At 39.6% G+C, this 20,788-nt stretch overlaps 1 protein-coding gene across 2 annotated transcripts in view; it reads right to left on the bottom strand.

Moving 5' to 3' along the window:
* Positions 1-632: 632 nt before the first annotated feature.
* LOC5578620 (splicing factor 3B subunit 1) overlaps positions 633-20,788 on the bottom strand; it is a 63,478-nt gene continuing 43,322 nt past the window's right edge. For both annotated transcript variants that reach the window (XM_001656996.2, XM_021839190.1), the window contains one exon: positions 633-1,823. In XM_001656996.2, coding sequence (XP_001657046.1) covers positions 759-1,823 — 1,065 coding nt within the window. In that variant the 3' untranslated portion in view covers positions 633-758. The remainder of the gene's footprint in view (positions 1,824-20,788) is intronic.

The raw sequence follows: 20,788 nt of genomic DNA, 5'->3' as shown, positions 1-20,788 counted from the left end.
GGACACCCTGTAGCTGTAGATTACTCAAAACAGATATTGGTCCTGGTTTTTGCAAGAATTTAATAAAATATTTCGGACAAAAAAATCATCCCAAAGATGCTTTCTAAGTTTTGCCAGAATCTTCTCTAAAAATTATTATAGGAAATGTTGACATTTTTCATAGGAAATGTCTACAGAATATTTACTTGAATTCTTCCAGAAACTTAGTCGGGAGTCTTTATTTTTCTTGAATCAATAATCTTCTTTCTGTTTGATTTTTAAAAGCAATTAAAGCCTAACTTGTCATTGGCTTCAGATCAAGAAAAAAGTGACTTTAGTGACTTTTGTGACCAGGTCGAAAAAAGTGATCAAGTCACTAAAAAGTGACTTGCTACCAGCCCTGCATATAGAAAGAGAAACTTCAGAGTTCAATTCAGAACTATTACCCAACATTTAGAGGTGACGCAAACGACTTGTAGATGGATATAAAATATGTTCTTCAGTGAAGTTTACATAACATTGTTATTTTTAGAAGAAATTTTAAAATCTTTCAGAAGACCATGCAAATTTTCGGTTTTCATAAATTTCTAAAACTAAGCCGCACCCTAACGAGGAAGTTCTTTCACAATGAGCGTCGGCTGAAAATGCCTTCGTTTTTTCCACTCGCCGATTCGTTTATCCATTTATATTTGTAGAGCTACTTTTGATCGTACACACGATTAAGAATGTGTTGTGATAGGTTATCTATGCTTGTTCAGTTGCTGATAGCGATACACTTTCTAAAGTGAGTAATCCAACTCGTAGCGAATGTACTGATTCTGGGGGTCGTTGGAAATCCGGGGATAACCAACGATGAGAGCGTCCTGCGATCCGATATATAGGGAATTGTAGATTTTCCAGTAGACATCTCTTACCTTTCGCGCCGGGTGGAACAGACCCTGTAGGGTGTATTGCAGGATTTTGATTGGTCCTAGTGCTACCCTCAACCCCTCGACGGCATCCATGAAGGCCTGCACGAGATGCGGAGAAGTCTCGAAGATGTTCGGCCAAACGTAGTTCAGAAGATGGATCAACGCATCTTCACAGCCGAACCCGTAGACACCTAGGGCCATGTGCTTGATCGCAGCGCAAGCCGTCTGCCTGTGGACCAGATCTCGGTCCATCAGGGCGTCTTCTAGCAGTGGACAAACGGCGTAGATGTAATCCTTGCCCATTTCGCCAATGTACTCGAACAGGAACGACAACGATTTGAGGACACCGTTCTGCACGTTAAGTTCTGGGACGCGATACTCGTTCATCAGCGCCGGTAGGACCGTAAACGGCCGACAAGTTTCTGCTACGATGGCAATGGCCACTGTGGTGCAAACGCGATTCTGTCGTTCCTGGACTTTAAGATTGTTTAGCAGCGTCGCCAGCACATCGTGCGGACCGATGGCTTTGGCAATGTAGCCGAACGTGTTGACCGTAGCCCGCCGGATGGCCTTCTTGTGAGCTTTAAGCAGTTCCAACAACTCGAAACAGATTCGCATCCACTCGCGTGCAGAGACGTACTCCGGACCACGATCGGCAATTCGACCCACCAGATCGATACAGTTCTCCTGTACCTTCTCGTGACGATTTTTGAGGATGGGTGTCAAACGCGGGAGCAGATCCTTAATGGGAGGGGTCATTTTGGTCATGCCGATCACGTTGACGATAGCCTTGAGGGCACCAAGGATTGAACCCAACACTTCGGGATACTCTTCACCCAGGTATTCGTACAGGACCACACCCAAGTGACCCATCAGCTTTTCCTCCTGGCAGGTCTTCATGACCACGGCAATACGGGAGATCAAATCTGCCGCCTGGAAGAATGCGAAATAAGAAAAAAATATTAATAAAACATGATTTCGTACGGGTCTGGGTCATTTGGCATAAGGTAATTTATTATAAAGGACACTTGGCATAGCAGGCTGTTTGAAAAGGGAGAATTATTTGGCATAACTGACATTTGGCACAATATTAACCTTTGCGTCTCTGACCTATTTTTACAATCAAATAATTGTCGTGTTTTTTCCGTAATTTTCAGCCGATTTAAAAAAAATGTTACAACACCTCAACACTAATCAAGTTTCGTGACCTGTATTGGGAATTTCAGTCGGACGGTCTGTTCCGAATTTATACAGATGTTCCTAAGGTCAATTGATACATTTCCATAATTATTCTGCACGGGTCAAACATAACTACAGTGTTTGTAACTTAATCATAAACCATTAGTATACCCTGACTCTTTCAACTCATTTGAAGCCATTCTGGCAGGTTCCGGATTCCCTGGAACCGGTTTTTGAGGCAAAATTGAATCAGTACAAACAATATCATGCGACACTTCAATATTCAACATTGTACAACAGAAATCGATGCCTGACGATCCAAAATATGTGATTTGTTACAATCGGTACTACTCGGCCTAGTCTACGGTGAATAGTTCCTCGACGAACTACTATCTCGTGATCTGATGTTGTCGCTAGGCTTGCTCTTCTTGCGATATAGGCCGGTAGAGTTCCGAAGTAGGACCAGCGATTCAAGGTTGAGGGTCGTTCTAGTTCACTGGCGCTCCGACGATTCAAGCCGGTGATACACTTTATATCGCTCGGATTAGTCCCGGCATGGATCTATTCTACTCGACTCTGGCACATATTTGGCGCAATATTGTTCGGGTTCAAGTCATCTACGCTATTTGGCAGCATCTTATTCCGTATATCCCTGCATTAAGGGCAGCCGAATGTACCCTCGATGTTTGAACAGGTAAACCAATTGGAGACTTTGCTTGTCCGAATCTATGCAAAACTAAGCTTCCGTGGGCCTTCCTTAGTTTTAGCTTAGCCAACCTAGCTGAGATGCAGGCTCTGTCCCAGTGGAGACGTCATGCCAAGAAGAAGATCCGTGGTTGATCTGATAGGAAATACGCCAGGCAGATGGACTTCTTTGCGTTCTTTGGTCGTCTGAACCAACACATTAGAGATAAAGCGGTAGGTTCAACTCCGCTCCGGTTTTTTTCCAGTCGGTTCTCAACGTCCAGGTCGGACCTCCGTATGACAATATGGATGATGAAACGATCGCCAGAAGACACCTCGTGTTGCTTTTTGTCCCTTCAATATAAGGCATGATCCTAACTACTGTGTTAGATGTCTACGCACCCTTTTCGCAGGCATAGTCAACGTGGCTGTTGAAGTTCAACTAGTTGTCGACCATTACTCCAAGGTGCTACAGATAAGACTTCGATGAATTTGCGTGTCCTTCGAAGGTAACCTCAAACCGCTTTACAGTTGCTGACCAACACTACTTCTGTTTAAAATGAGCAAATTACAGCTTAATTCCAGGCATTCATTTTTCGATTATATCGATTGATTTCGCCGTCATTATTTCCACCTCTTCCATAGTCTCACCAGTTATCGCCAGGATGACGGCGTCTGCGGTTATCATACATCATATCGTAGTGACCCGATTTTATCAGCCCCTTTTTACGGAGAACTCGTGGTTTCATAACCCAATTTTCTTCAAATCTTATTTATCCCAGTTCATACTTATATTACTCGTCAGGCTAAGGCCTGGGTGGCTTCTACTGTACGTAGGAGACGTCTCCATTCGACTCGGTCTATGGCTGCCCGTCGCTAGTAACGAATTCCACGAAGGGTCCGTAGATCGTCCTCAATTTGATCGACCTGTGTTGTTCGCATCACGCGTCTTGTGCCGGTCGGATTATTTTCGAAAACCATTTTCACCGGGTTGTTATCCGACATTCTGGTGACATGCCCGACCCACCGCTACCTTCCAATTTTTGCGAGGTGGACGATGGTTGATTCTCCCAGCAGTTGGTGCAATGCATGGTTTCCGTCTTCCATCTGCATTCCGCCGTAGATGGGCCGCAACACTTTTCGTTCGAAAACACCAAGGGCGCGTTGATCCTCTGCACGCAGGGTCCATGTGCCCATAAAGGAGTACCAGTCTAATCAGCGTCTTGTACCTAATAACGATCTGCGTACGTCTTGTAGATGGTTAAATTCGTGCGATGACGAACTTTGCTCGATCGAAGAGTTCTGGCGGAGTCCAAAGTAGGTACGATTTGCAGCAATAAGTAATGTGTCTCTGGATTTCTCTGCTGGTGTCGTTGTCGGCGGTCACCAGTGAGCCCAAGTAACACAGAAAACATCTTATTGAGTAGATTTCTGAAGATGAAGTTATATTTAGGTCTTGAAGATAAAATCCAATACATCATTGGTTTTAATACCGTTCAGGCGATGTTTTCGTAAAACATAACATTGTGGCAAACTAGAAATGCCATTTGTGTTATATTCCTGGCCGATTATTGTATATATCACTTAGTTAAATCATACCACACAACCAAAATTTCATCGAAGTAAATTTAGTTATAAATATTGTAATTGTAATTGCTCAATCCACACCCTGGCAGACAATTATCCGCCCATCTAGACACGGGCTGGGTGAGGACCTACCAAGCCTCCCCCGTTAATATGTCCTATACCGTTTAGCACACCGGGATCTTCCACAAGCAGGCGCCGGAATTAAAGCGGTCCCACAAGCTTCAGATACATTAAATAGATATAGTCCCTCTGGCACTAAACCGAATGGCGCCCTCCGCTTCACCACTAGTACTGCTTCCCCACACGCCAAGCACAATATCGAAAGTAGCGCGTTGTATAGCAAATACAGTACACCACCTCCGACACTATGCCAAATGTACAGGAAAACAGCACCAGTAAGAAAGCGGAAGGCGCACCACTCGGTTCAGTGCCAGAAGGACTATAAGTATAACGAAGAAGAAATGAAAAGATAGTAGAGTTGGTTCGGTTATTTAATTGCTGAAACGAAAAAAACAGAAACAAAGTGTTAACATTAAAACGGGGTTTTATAATTGATAAATGTATCGATAGTTTCTCATCTGTTACGTTTCCTTATCGTAGCGCTGTCGATTTTTTCCATCTCCAGGGTGTTCGTCTCCGCTCGAGCAATGAGGACCATGATGAAATGAGAATATAAAAATGTGAGCATTAGTGTTGATCTAGTAATAGATTAATTTAAACTGCTTTTCATGTGCTAAGTAACTTGTAAACTCCTACTCAATTATGTTTTGTTGGCCTACACGTTTTATTTAGACACACTTTTTATTTAGAAAACTATTTGGATCCGAGATTTTAGGTGCAGATTGAGCATGTTTGATAAAACAAGCATCCTGTTTTCAGTTAAAGAATGTTCAAGAAGTTGATGATTCTGTTATTTATACTGGCTACATACAAGAATTCACTATTGATGTAATATATGGATATTGAAAGTTCCAACGCGCGATTATAATACTTCAGTTTTCGTGCTGTTGTATTGGTGTAAGTAGTGGGAAACCAATCAGTTTGGTGATTCTAACGGTAACAAATAGCAAGACGAAAGGAAAGTTGATAATCTATCATCATTATGATTTCAGTCCTAATTTCATGATCCGTTTAATAAATTCCGCGTATGATTCGGCAGTTTTAACAATTTATACATGTGTATTCGAAGAAAACAGACTACGAGCATTTATTACCTGTTGCAAGGTTCCTAAGCGATCAGATATTTATCATTTTCTACAGCCTAATTTAATAATACCTACATTGGGTTGTAACAAAAATTTGATCTTGGGATGTTGATTTGCCTCCTAATCATAGTTTCGACAATAGTCACATGCTTACTATCCCTTATGGCAGTGTTGTTGATTCTATTGTCTATCGCTCATCAGTTTCGCGCCACCCGGCAGGGACTTGGTCCTATGTACCCAATACTCTGCTGTGTCTTAACTTCACGCAATACATTCTGTAGATGTGTGATACAGTTTGCGGAATATTATGATTTATCACTTCGTTCAGATGGAAAATTCTGTTATGGTACCATATTCACATATCAGATAACTCCCGCCTGGAACGATGTAATACATCGGAGACATGTAGATTCAGATGTATGTATACGATCTATGCCTAGTTCGGCTCTGATCGACAGGCAATCAGTGTATTCAGTTTTTCAACTAGCTTGAAGCGATGAACGTTTCAAGACAAGCTCTCCACTATATCTGCTAGCAATCACCGGTCGTCGATAGACATTTCGGTTCTTTTCTGCTAAAGATAGATCCGATTGTATGCCAAAGACTATGGCTCATGCTTTTCAATACAGCTGGAAAAACAAGAACTACACCCAGCACCAAATAGTACGTAACTATGAGGCGGACCGGAAGGTTTGATGAGCAATCCCCACCAAGTAAATTTAGTTATAAATATGCTCCCAAAAACATGATAATTAGATTCAACAAAATAAAACATGTTTAGTCCATACCATACAAATCTGTTGTGATGAAGATGTTATGATGATGCTTTTTTCTGTCAGTTGTGAAACATGTTTAGCATTGGCTTCATCGGCTTTGAAGTCAATGAAAATCAATTGCGAACATTAAGGCTAAATGATAATTCATGCAAGTGAAGAATGAAAACACACAGATATTGTTCTCAAAAATAGTTTATGCAGTAAAAGCCGCCAGGTGCTATCAATGGTGAATGAACAGTTTCAACGACGATATTTGACATCTTAGATGAATGAAACAGCGTGCTTCGAGCCTGTGAATATGCTGCTGTGAACACGTATTTTATACGTAATTGGAACATCACTCAGACACAACAACTATTTTCTTCTATCTTTACCGAAGCAATTACATTTTACATTGCCGATCAAAATAATAATATATGTATAATTTTCAAAGCGAGCGATTCACAAATTAACGTGAATACAATAACGATTTCCAGCACGGAAAATTAACTATGAGATCGACCTCATCTTTAGGTTTAGTATGTTTTGAGCTTCACATTTCAATTAATAAGAAAACATATTGCATTGCCATAGGTGCTTTATAATTAACCATTACAAATACTTTTCACCAGCACTGTATACTTCTGGAAGGAGACACCATTCTTCTCGTCTGCCGTTCAGTTAAAAATTTAACACAATTGGATAAATATTACGGAACACGAATTTCAACAGCGCATTGAATGAACGGCGCGTTAATTTTCAATAAGTACAACACTCGATTTCACTGCAAATCTAACCCGGCACATAAAATATTATACACTTTGTGCACGAAAGTCGCTTTATTTCTGATTATTTGAAACCAGTTTGAAGAAATAATATGCATCACATTTCTTTTCGATCAATGTGCTTGCAATTGAAATCACTGTTCATTTCTGTTTTGTTTTTGATTTATGGAGCTGTCAACACATTTCAAGCAAAACACAATCTGTACTTGTATTTTTTCATTCTAGATTACGTCTTGTTAACTTGGTTATAACATACTGGTACTTATTATGTGTTATGTAACTTTGATATAACTAATCGGAACGCTTCCAGAAGTAGGAAATATGTGTTGTAAAACATCTGTTGAGACAAGAAAGATGTTCTAAAAGCCTTCAGATTTGCGCTTTTTCGGTTATAAATGTGCATGAAATTTAGTATTGGACATTCGAAATAAAACAGCGGTTATGTACGAAAGGTGTATTTTGAACTTAATTATGACCAATTGTGTTACTTGGGAGCCCAAGTAGACGAATTCTTAGACCACCTCGATTCCATCACCATCAAGATGAACTTGACGCCGTCGTACTTGCTGTGTCCTCTCTTGAGACCCTCGCTATAATGTACTTCGTCTTCGACACATAGATGTTCAGTCCAATTCACCCAAATTCAGCCCTTAGTCGGATGTACGTATTCGACATCGTCTCAAAGTTGCGTGCAACAATGTTGAACAATAAACATGAGAGTTCTTCTCGTTGCCGTAACCTTCTGCGAGATTTGAAGGGACTCGAGAGTGTCCCTGATACTCTAACTACGCACATCACTCGCTCCATCGTCGCCTTGATCAAACTTATCAGTATGTCCGGCCGATTTAAAATCGATGTATAAATGATGTGTGGGTACATTTTATTCGCGACATATCTGCAACAACCGAGCAGGAGCGTGAAGAACGACGGGCGGTGTTCACCGCTGCCAAAGTCGCGCTGAAGTCCGAGATAAGGGCAAGCAAAAAGGCCTGCTTCGAGGGACTCTGTCAGAGTGCCAACGCGAACCCGTGGGGTGATGCCTACAGGATCGTTATGGCGAAGACAAGAGGTGCAATTGCTCCTACGGAGCAATCTCAGGGTGTCTACTCGTTTACCAAAATGAAATTCCCTGATATTTCCAGGTTTTTCCAGGTTTTACAAAATAATTCCAGATTCAAGAAGTATTCTAATTTTATATGGCTAAAACAAAATAATGACAAATTGTTAAGTGTTTTTGATTTAATAGCAGTTTATACACTTCTAAGAATTTTTTATACGCATGCTAAAGCAAATGAATTTTATTTGCCAATGATGGAGTCTTTTATTGCGTTTGTAAGAAAGTTCGTCGTGAACTGAACGGAATTTTCAAGCACAACAGTGTGCTTCTGTTTTTTTTTCGTACTGCGTTCTCGTGCAATAAAAGATTATGCACTATTCATTTCCATGGGCCATTTGGATATCAAGAACAGCTTCATGGACGCAAAAGTAAAACTTTATTTGGATTCATGACAATATGTTAAAATAAAAACTACACGCAGAGAATTAACAGCTATTTAAAACAATAATTATTTTTGTAGCGTACTATCAACTTTTACAATTTGTTGTAAATTGAAAAATGCGTTAAGGCGGCAATTATTTTTGTCAAAACAAAACACAAACACAAATTGTTGAATTAACTAAGATCAATTTTTATTGGACATTTTTTGAAACGACAATTAAAACGTTATTTCAAATAAAAGTTTTATTTGTATAAACTTCATACATTATTGATTCTAATTATTATGCGTATCGACCCGCCATTTTGTTTCTTATTGCAACCGGTGAAAAAAAAACAAGTATGACGCGGAGAAAACTTTCGTTTGGGAAGTGCAGATTGTCGATTTTTTAAAACAGTTTTGAAATATTCGAGACCATAATAGAAGCTTTTGTTTTTGGTAAGTTGTATCTTGCTTTCTAGACTTTTCATTCCATTCAAATACTTTCTATTATTGTAGTCGTTCATTAGTCGGAAGGAAATCGAGCTGATGGTATCGAGCCGTCGTTTTGTCGCGGAACGGACAAAATTCATGCTCCAATTCAGCGTCGGGATATGGCGCAGGTATTTACTATCATTCTTTTTAATTTACATTACAATTATGAAAAAATAAATAAATTGTTGTTCATTTCAAAAAAAGAAAAAAAATAGATTGAATGGGAAAGGGAGCAACAAATAGTGTTGTTGTTTCAAATAAAAACATTACTAGATCAAAAAACAGTGTCATTTTGTTTTGACAATAAAACGTTTTATTCGAATGTACAAATATTGTTGTTTCAAAAGAAAAAATATTAAGATTAAAAATTAATTTTGTTGAACCGAGTCGAACCCATATATTTTTGAATCAAATTAAGAGTAGTTATTAAAACAATGAAAGGCTATTATAAGCCGGCAAATAATACACATATATTGTTGTAATGATACAGAATATATTTGACATAACAATTATTTTCTCTGCGTGTTTTCGCAACTAAGCATACAGTTCTGATCTGCAAATTCTTAAAAATATCTCAAATTAATTGAATCGTGTTAATGGTTTTTACAAAAGTCATCTGCTCAAGTATATTCCCATCTAAATTAACACAAATAATCCGTAAGACTTTTGGAACCCCGGATAACACAGCGCAACAAAAATGACATTTTTGTGTGTATCTAGGATCAAGTTATGTGTCTCTAGTAGATTTTGGGTTGCTGAATCTAATGCCGTTCTCAGAAATGTTCCAGCACGTCTGGATTTTTAGCTACAGGTCTCAATGTTGTTTAAAACACGGGTTTAATTGATGTTTACATGGAATTTAAAATATAATTTATCAAAATTGTTCGTGATATAATCAAGCATGCAAAATAGGCCTTTAACTTTCATTTTACATATAATGTGGTTGAAATCGCACGATTCAATTTCGAATAAATCGATTTTTCCAATATTTTAACAGTCTCCATACATAACTCTTCGTTTCTTTTATATGGCAAAATACAACACTTTTCTAAATTATCAAAAAATAAATTTTGAGAGTCAAAAACATTATGAACTTTGTTGATAAGTATTGTTATACACATGAAGTATGAGTTTCAAGGCAAATTAGGCAAATAAATTACCTTACAAGCTGGCAAACTTGCATGCAAGTTGGCTTTCTTCTTCTTCTTTCTGGCGTAACGTCCCCACTGGGACAGAGCCTGCTTCTCAGATTAGTGTTCCTATGAGCACTTCCACAGTTATTAACTGAGAGCTTACTGTGCCAATGACCATTTTTGCATGCGTATATCGTATGGCAGGTACGAAGATACTCTATGCCCTGGGAAGTCGAGAAACTTTCCAACCCGAAAAGATCCTCGACCGGTGGGACTCGAACCCACGACCCTCAGCTTGGTCTTGCTGAATAGCTGCGCGTTTACCGCTACGGCTATCTGGGCCCCTGCAAGTTGGCTGAAATAGGCAAATTTAGTATTTTTAACATTAACTATATCAAAACCTAAACGTGCTGTGATGTTTCTTAAAACGGCAATGGATTCAGTAGCCCTTAATTAAGCAAATGGCGGTATTTTAGTGCTAGAGACTAAACCGTGTTCCGCAGTGTAACAGAAACATAGATCATCAAGCCCCCGGTTAATCGCGCCTGATCTGTATAACATATAAAAGTGGCAATTAAGAAAATGAATTGTTACATTTCATTCGAAAATGGAAAAGTGTTCTAAATTAACCCTCTCTTTCCCATGTTATCTCCAGAGCTTTTTCTGAAATCAAATATTTTTCAATAATTTTAAAAATTGTGCATGGAGCAGTTTTGGTAGCGACAGAATGTCTTAAGCTAGGAAATTCAAAAAACCCCTTCCTGAAAAAAAAACTACCAACCAAACGGTAATCAAAACATAAAACGAGTCCTAACAATAACCAGGAGAAAAAAGTTTGATACGACCAGACATTTCTTAGAGAAGATTTCTAAAACTTGTTTTGGAAATTTCTCGTGACATAACGACAAATAATTTCTCCAGGTTTGATGAATGGATAAATAACTAACTTTATTTGAGAGAATTTGTTTTTTCTTCGGAAGTTCATTAAGTGGTTATTTCCGATGAAACCACTTCAAGAATTTCCATAAGGAATTTGTCAAAAAAAAGTTTTGGATATCTCAAAATAAAACAAGAGGTTTTTCAAAATATTACCACAAACAATACCTCAGGGAATGCAACAGGAACACCTTCAAATATTATTTTTCCTCTTTTTCCAGGAAATCCCTTAGTCCTCCAGGGTTTTATCCGGTTATTTTTCCATCGGTTTTTCTAGAACATCCTTCAACACTCCAGTTTAAAACATGTTGAAATATTCAACCAGAAACAACTCTAGATGTGTCCAAGGATTTTGTACAAAATTGTTCATCAGAATTTCTTTAAGACTTTAACTATAAATTTATCTAAGGATACCTTCAGGATACTCCATAGATTGCTCCTAAGATGTCTTTGGAAAGTCATTCAGTAATTCTAAAAGATTTCTCAAGGAAATTTTCAATTTAAAGAAAATTTCATGTATTTCTCCAAGGAAATGTGAATGACATTTTCCAGAAAGCTAAGAATTCGTTGACAAAAAATCACCCTTGATGAATAAGGATTTCTAGAATAAGTTGATCTGAAGAAATTTTACAAGATTTTCTATAATAAATCTTCGAGCTGTTCAGTAGAATACCTATAAGTAGATGAAAAAACCGAATTTAGTACTAAACCATTTAATTCCATTAGAGCTTGTATCCTTTGACAGATACGCGTATTTCGACCTCAACTATAAGGCCGTCTTCAGTGTCGTGTACTAGACCCGACTTCTAGATTTTCTAGATTATCGCTAAGATAATTGAAAAAAAAAAAATCAATTGAATCTCTGGTTAATATCCCACAAGATTTTGTGAAGGAACTCCTGGAAAACATAGAACGAAATCCCAAAAAAATGTGCAGGAATGATTTGAGGATTTCTTGAAAAAAAGTTGTAGTGTTAACTCGTGTGGAACTTTAAATGAACTTTTGAATATTCCATGGGAATTTTTTGAGTAATTCATTGAAAAATGATCGGAAGAACTCCAGTAATCCTTGAATGAAATACTGAATAAATTCCTAGAAAAATTCTAAAAAACTCAACCTGTGTTTGTTGAATTGAAGGTATTATTTTAAATGTTTTAAGTACCGTTTTGCTTCGAATTGCCGGACGCTTCAAAAGCCGGACACTATGATTATTTTTTACATTTTTAATAATATAAATTGAAATTTTCTTTCCATACAAATGCACAAAACTATTCTGTAACTTTAATAGTGTGTTATAAATCTAAATGTATCGCAGTAGGCAGGAGTATATTAAAAACAAAAATAAAAATCAAAATGCGTATCGATGTTCTGCAGATTTCAGTCCTTGTTTTACTGCATTTTACAGTTGCCATTGAAGGAAGATTCGATTAATTTGTGCTGAAAAAAGTGTTATCGTAGTGTTATTGTGCCAGTATTCCTTTAAAATGAAAAGTAAATTATTGCGTGCAATTGATGTAATGTGAATATTATTGTGAAAAAGCACTCATTATTGGATATTTGTGTCGAATTGTGTCCGGATTAAGAAGCAAATTATTTGCCTGCTTCGGAAGCCGAACGCACTACAATATTAAATGAAAACGGTACTTAATGCAGATCATTAGGAGCAGTCATGTTTAAATCATCAACGAACATTTATTTTGGAACATTATAGAAGAGAAAATGTGTTTATGGTGAGTTATATTAAGAGTATTACCGTGAATAGAAATATAGGTGGTGCATTGCTTTGTGGGCGCTTTCCAGGCGCTAGCATAAGGTAAGTGAAGCAATTTTGCTGTACCTTTCTAGCAGCTTCAGCGTTTTGCACGACTCGAGACTTTTCTGATTACGTGTAGCAAACTGTTCAAAATCATAAAAATAAGAGTTGGAGAGTTGAATTTCATACAAAATATGCAAATATTTATTAAAAAGAAGTGTCCGGAATTCGAAGCAAAAGTGTCCGGAATTTGAAGCAACATAGTAATAGTGTCCGGATTTCGAAGCATGACACATCTTTTATTTTTGAATATTTAAGCAATGCTCGCATAGCTTATCGCTATTTTTATGAAACCATGTCAAATTATAAACATTTAACTTCATGATAAATCACAGTACTTTATTAAAATGAATATCATTGATTTTTAAAATAATACTTGAAGTCAATCCGGTCCTTAAGTGTCCGGATTTCGAGTCAAAACGGTAGATTCAATCGAATAATTCGAATAAATTTTGAAGCAATTCTTTGGAATAATCGTAGTTGAAATGGCTTAGAAATTCTTGTTGGCTTTCTTGGCCAAAAACTCTGGAATCAACCTATGCGGATTTTATTGAAAAAAAAAAAAAATCTGTGGAAATCTTTGGAATATCTCTTAGAGTAAAGACTAGAGAATTCGGTTGAAAAGTTAGTGAAAAAATATCTGGAGATGTTTTTAAGAAATATGATAAGAAATTTTGCATAATTATCTGCAAGCAATGCAAGGGAAAAAGAGACTTTTGGAGACCATTTTGGTTAAAATAGAGACTTCCGAGACCTTTCATCAAAATAAGGGACCTTTTAGTCTAAAAATAAAGACTAATTCTCTGCTACCGACCTTAGATATGTTAATCCTTGACTGATTAAATATAAAGATATTGAAAACGTCAATTTGATATTTCCAAAAATTTCTTACTCGAAAGGATCCTCACTGAACAGCTGAAATAGTGTTTCGATAGCGGCGCAGCCGAATTTTTTTCGATTGAAGAGAATTTTTATGCAAATTATAATTATGGTTGCTCTGGGTTTTAACGCAAAAATCCTTTGTCGTGAAGATATTCTACCATGAATTACTGCCTCAAAATAATTTCCCTGATTGTGATCGAAATTCCCTGATAATTCCAGGTTTTTTTCCAGGTTGAATAAAATTCCCTGATAATTCCAGGTTTTCCAGGTTTTTCCAGGTAGTAGACACCCTGAATCTCCACAGATGCTGGAGGGGATCATCGAGGGGCTCTTTCCGCGCCACAACCCTAGCCCATGGCCTCCTTTTGTAGGACAGCCGGGGATTGGGGCTGGCGATGAGGATAGAGTAACCGATGAGGAACTTGAAGGGATTGCAAAATCCCTAAGCATGGGGAAGGCACCAGGTCCGGACGGAGTTCCAAACCTGGCCCTCAAAGTCGCAATCTTGGAGGCTCCCGGTATGTTCAGATCTGCTATGTTCAGATATGCCTGGACGAGGGAGTATTTCCAGATGCGTGGAAGAGGCAGAGCCTGGTACTATTGCCAAAGACGGGGAAACCACCCGATGACCCGTCGGCGTATAGACCAATATGCTTGATTGACACCGTGGGGAAAGTGCTCGAGAAGATCATCCTCAACAGACTGTCGAGGTACACCGAGGGTGTAAATGGTCTCTCAGGCAACCAGTTCGGCTTCCGGAAAGGGAGGTCCATCGTAGACGCTATTCTGACGGTTAAGAAAACCGCTGAGATAGCACTCCAGCGTAAGAGGAGGGGTATTCGCTACTGCGCAGTAGTGACTCTGGATGTAAGGAACGCATTTAATAGTGCCAGTTGGGCGGCTATTGCTGATGCGCTCCTGCGTCTGGGGATACCCGAGTACCTGTACAAGATTCTCGGAAGTTACTTCCAGAATCGGGTATTAGTCTATGACACAGAGGTGGGTCGGAAGTGCTTTCACATAACCTCAGGAGTCCCGCAAGGTTCCATCCTGGGTCCGGTGTTATGGAATGTCATGTACGACGAGGTGTTGAGATTAAAACTCCCGGCGGGTGTGGTCATCGTTGGCTTTGCCGACGATATTACGCTGGAGGTCTACGGTGAATCGATCGAAGAAGTGGAATTGATTGCAGCCCACTCGATCGCAATTGTGGAGGAGTGGATGAGCTCCAGGAAACTGGAATTGGCTCATCACAAAACTGAGGCTGTTGTTGTCAACAACCGAAAGTCGGTGCAGCAAGCGGTGATCAGTGTAGGCAACTGCACGATCACTTCGAAGCGCTCCGTCAAACACTTGGGGGTGATGATCGACGATAAGCTTACCTTCGGTAGCCACGTCGATTATGCCTGCAAGAGAGCCTCCACAGCTATTGTGGCACTGTCCCGGATGATGTCCAATAGCTCTGCGGTGTACGCCAGTAAGCGTAAGCTTCTGGCCAGTGTCGCCTCGTCCATACTGAGGTATGGTGGCCCGGCTTGGGGCACGGCTTTGAGTACCGATAGCTACCGTAGCAAGCTAGAGAGTACTTATAGGCTAATGTGCCTGAGGGTTGCGAGCGCGTACCGTACCATGTCACACGATGCACTCTGTGTCATCACCGGTATGATGCCTATTGGTATCCTTATCATGGAAGACATAGAGTGCTTCGAAAGGCGCGGCACAAGAGGCATACGCAGGACTGCCAGACTGGCCTCCATGGTCAAATGGCAGCGTGCGTGGGACAGTTCCACCAAGGGAGTGTGGACTCACAGGTTGATTCCGAGGTTAGATATCTGGGTCAATAGGCGCCATGGGGAACTAACATTCCACCTAACACAGGTCCTTTCGGGCCATGGATGCTTTAGACAGTATCTACACCGTTTCGGTCATGCGGGTTCTCCCGAATGTCCAGTTTGTGCAGGTTTAGAAGAAACGGCGGAACACGTTTTGTTCGTTTGCCCGCGTTCCCGCACAATGCGTGACCGCATGTTTGCCACATGCGGTCGGTACACGACTCCGGACAATTTGGTCCAGAGGATGTGTGCAGACGAGTTTGGCTGGAATGCCGTTTAATCGGCTATCACCCACATCGTCTCGGAACTCCAAAGGAGGTGGCGTGTGGACTCGAGGGGTGACTAGTCCAGACGCTAATCAACAGGTTGTCCAAGGGTTCGCAGTCGGCTACGTAGGACATACCGGTGCCCTACGGTCGAAATCGACCCTTACAGCGATTAAGTGGCCGCGGGGAGAACATTCTGGTAGCGCTGCTGTCGTGGCGCCGGCCTACTGGGTGGACACGAGCCTCTGGTTGTTCGGGGCAGGTGGAGGCCCCTTCGTCAGCAATCCCAGCTGGTGCTAGCTGATAGGGCCTGAGCCTTCAGTAGGTCAAATTGCGAAGCCCGCAGTATCAGTTCTTGATACCTGCGGTGCAGCTGGGCGCGGGCTTAGTGGTCGACCCTGCCCGCTTTCAGCGGACAACGGGAGGTGAGGACCACCCGGGAAGCTGGCAATGCGCCAGCATGCTACCTTGGTGGACCCCCCTAAGCGTGTCATCGATGTTCGTTGCTGCATGGCTACGCAGCTAACCTGGAGGATGCGATGTGCAATAGCCCCTCTCCGAAGCAATGCCTTCTTGGTGGTCCCGGAGAGACGAAGGGTTTGGCGGCAATGGAAATGGTTTAGTGGGTCGGGGGTGTAGTCCTGTTTACTGCTTGTATGTAGTAAATGGTCCCCAACCCCACACTCCCGGACCTCGGTCCGGAGTCTGTTGAGCAGATTATCCCCCCATTGCTTAGAAGGAAAAAAAAATATCTGCAACATCTGGCGGATAGCGAATATTTGATCCGTTGTTGCACGTTCGCCCATAAATCCTGCCTGATATTGCTCAATGCACTCTCTAGCAATTGATGATAGACGGCGGCATTAAATTTGGGAGAGTGCCTTAGGGATCATTCAAATATTACTTAACGCAATAGGGGGAGGGAAGGGGTCTTCCATAGTGTTTCGGTCTTTGCAAAAAAATTAAATTTTCCGTGCAAAAGCTGTTACGTGGGGGGAGGAGTCTAAAATTGGCAAATTATGCTTTACGTAATATTTGAATCATCCCTTATATGCAGCGCTCAAAATTGTGATCGCACGGAAATTGGAGCAATCCAACTTGTCGCACATTTTTTAGATAAGACACACGATACTTTCCATCTACTCCTTCGATAATACTTCATTCTCCCAAATCTTGGAAATTACCCAGTACAGCTCTTGCCAGTGCATCACCACCGTATTTTAGCAGCTCGCTCGGTAGGTGGTCCACTCCAGCGGCTGTGTTGTTTTTCAACCGTTCAATCTCCTGTTCCATCTCTTGGTGATCTGGAGACGGAAGTCTGTCGTCCTCCGCGCGTGCTCCCAAAGGTCTGTCCTACTGGCCACATCACCATTAAGGTGCTCGCCGTAGTGCTGCCGCCACTTTTCGACTACCTCACGTTCGTTCGTGATACGATTTGCGTCAGTCTCTGCTCATGTCGGCTTGTGGTAGGTATAAAGCTTTTGCGCGAGTGGTTAAGCTTATCGTAAAACTTCCGTGAGCCCTTAGCGCGGAACAGCGCTTTCATCGCTTCGCGATATCGTTCTTCATGCTGGCGCTTCTTTTTTCGGAAGATCGAGTTTTGTCTGTTCCGTACCTGTTTATATGTGTTCGGAGCCGCTGAACCTAGTGCTTTTGCTGCCGTGCTACCTTTGGCGGATCGTTTGTGCCTCAAGCCATCTTCAAGAGTGGCGGCCCCAAGTTCCTCTTCCGTTGGTAGGGCCACTTCCAGCTGCTGCGCCTATTCTTGGGCTACTTCTGAGTCCCGTAGCCGCTCGATGTTTAGCCGCGTCGTTCGGCTTCGACGCGAGTTGATCACCCTCGAAAGATTTGAGCGCATACGAACAGCAAATAAGTAGTCATTCACGAAACGCGACGCGAGTCAATATATAACACGTATAGTTCTTCCTATCGTAAAAAAGTTTTAAAATTACCTTTCTCTCGACCGGTTTCGGATGCGATGTATTGTGCATTCAGATTAACTTTAGACCGAACTTCATTAGAGAAATGACAGGGTGTCTACTCGTTTACCGAAATGAAATTCCCTGATATTTCCAGGTTTTTTCCGGGTTTTATGAATTGGTTCCAGGTTCAAGAAATACTTTAATTTTATATGACCAAAACAAACTAAATTTACACAATTTAAAAAAGTGTTTTAAAGTGTATTCACTCTTTTAGACATTTTAAAGCAATGTGCTAAACATATTGAAGCTTAATTCGAATATTCATATAAATTGTATTAAATAATGATGGTGTTTTGTTTGTAAAAGTTCTTTCCACCATCGTGTTTAAAACACGGATAATAAAGTTCCCGTTCAATCGAACCCGATCTGTATAACATTTACAAATGTGGTCATTTAGGAAAATGATTAATTGTTTGCATTTCATTCGAAAACTTTCATGAATCATGATTGTAAAAAAAATAATTGAAAGTTTAAACAACTTCCAGATTCCAGATTACTTATCCAGAATCGATTTTTCCGAAATTGAATATTTTCCAATAATTTTAGAAATTGTTCATGAAGCATGGCTGAGTGTTTTGAAATTAGAAAATTCAGAAACCTCTTGCTTGAAAAAAGAGACCAAACAGTAATCAAAAACCAAATCGAGACCTAACATTTCGAATTGAATAAATGGATAGATATTTTAATTTGAGAGATTTGAATTTTTCTCACGGATTTCATTTAGTGATTATTTCCCATAAAACCACTTCAATAATTTTCCCAAAGAATTTCTCCAAGAATGTTATTTTGGATATCTTAAAAAAACTGATATTTTCCAAAAATAATCACAGAATAACATATATAATTTCAGATATTTTTCAAGAACATCTCTAGTCCTCAAGGTTTTTTTTGGAAATTTTCCCATTGGTTTCCTAGAACATCGTCCAAAGGTTCCCGTTTTAAACATGTTGCAATATTCAACCTGAAATGCCTCCAGGGATTTCTCAGGATTTCCTACATAATTGTCTTTCAGCATTTCTTTAAGGCTCAAGAATCCATCATTCAATCATCGGCAATCATCAACATTTGAAAACCAGTTTTTTTGTTCAAATTCCAATCAATCCTAATGAAAATCTATCATCGTACTTCAGATAGCAATTGCAATGCAATGATAGATTTTCTGGAGCATTGCCTCAATTTTGAGCAAAAATAACTGGTTTTGAAAATGTGTAAAACGATGATGGTTATTTTCCTCTTAAGGTGACACGAGAGACCGTGTTATTTTCCCCATCTTTCGTCTCACTCTAACAATTATCATCAAAACTTTGTGGAAGCAAATCTCGAGTTTTAGTGAACCGATGAAGCTGAAAATTTGTTGGGTTGTGCACTACATATATAGAATCATAGCGATACATTTTCGCATCGATATATGAAGTGGTTCTTGGGATTTGCTTCTTGAAATGGATAGAGTGATTATGATGACGTCCCGTGCGGTCTTAAGATTTTGACTAGGAATTTCTCTGAGGATATCTTGAGAAATTACTCCAGAGATAGTTTTTAAGATTTCTTTGGAAATTCCAGAAACAGGAAATTCTACTAACAGTAACTCCTCCAGTAAATTTTAGAGATTTCTCAATGAAGTTTTCCCAGATTTTTTCAAGCATTCTTCCAAGAGTTTTTCGTGAAGAATTTCCAGTAAGAGTAACCTCTAAAAAAACTTGTGTAAGTTGTTTAGTAATTTTTGATAAATAAGGATTTTTAGAAAAAAACACTTGACAAAACTTAAGAGTAATTGCTAAAATTATTGAAACAAAAAGAAACAGATCAATATTGAATCTCTGTGAAGCAACTCCTTGAAAAATAAAATCGCTACGAAATTGTGTAGGAATAATCGGAGGATTTCTTGGAAAAACAGCTGTAGTAGTAACTAATGTGGAATCTTAGATGAACTTTTGAGAATTCTATGGTATTTTTTTATTAGATTCATTGAGGAATGTTGGGAAAAACTGTAATCCTTGGATGAAATACAGAGGAAATTCCAAAAATAAACAATAGAGAAACTGAACCACGAAACACAGGTCGAATATGAAATGTTCCTAATAGATTTTCTGATTAATTACTCGAGGAATTTATGGAACAATTCTTTGGAGTGAATGTAGACATAATGGCGTAGAAATTATTAAAAAAAAATGCCTGAAAGCTTATGAATTAACCTCTGCGGGCTTCTTGGAAGATATTCAGTGGGAATCTTTGGAAGATCTGATAGAGTTACAGCTGGAAAATTCAGTTGAAGAATTAGTGAAAAATATCTAGTCCTAGAATAGTCTTTGGAAAAAAAGAATTAAAGGGGTTACTTTAATTGTAAAAAACGACTAAGTCCGAAACGTAAACAACAGTACCAGCATCTGTCAAATAAGTGAGGTTAGGCTCGTCATATGCAGCGCTCTATTGATGCTGCTGCTGCTTTGTGTTTTGGTTGACTGACAGAATCGATGAACTGTGGTGAATAGTGGTCACAGTTCCCGAGCCTGGTCCTGAACCAAATACTGGTGACATTCCCTTAAGCATCCTTTGACAAATTGCTGGTAGAATTGGTAGAGGAATCTCTTGAAGAATTCCTGGAGAGAATCCTGTATTAGTCCCTGAAAATATTCCAGATGAAATATCTGGAGAAAACACAAGGAAAATTCTTGGAACATTTTCTCTAGAAATATGTGAAAAATTTCTGATAGAATTAGTTGAATAGTCTCGTAACAGGCTCTGAAAGTTCCTCGAGGCCTTATAGAATTTTGCATCAGAATTCACTACAAGCAAGATAGGGAAAAGAGGTCCTTTAAAGACCATATTGGTTAAAATAGAGGCCTTTCATTATAAATAGAGACTTTTTAGAGATTTGAATAAAAATAGAGA

This window comes from Aedes aegypti, chromosome 1, assembly GCF_002204515.2.
Source record: "Aedes aegypti strain LVP_AGWG chromosome 1, AaegL5.0 Primary Assembly, whole genome shotgun sequence".
In the NCBI taxonomy this organism is placed as follows: Eukaryota; Metazoa; Arthropoda; class Insecta; order Diptera; family Culicidae; genus Aedes; species Aedes aegypti.
Note: the sequence above shows the minus strand (reverse complement) of the source record. Positions and strands in the feature narration are given on the sequence as shown.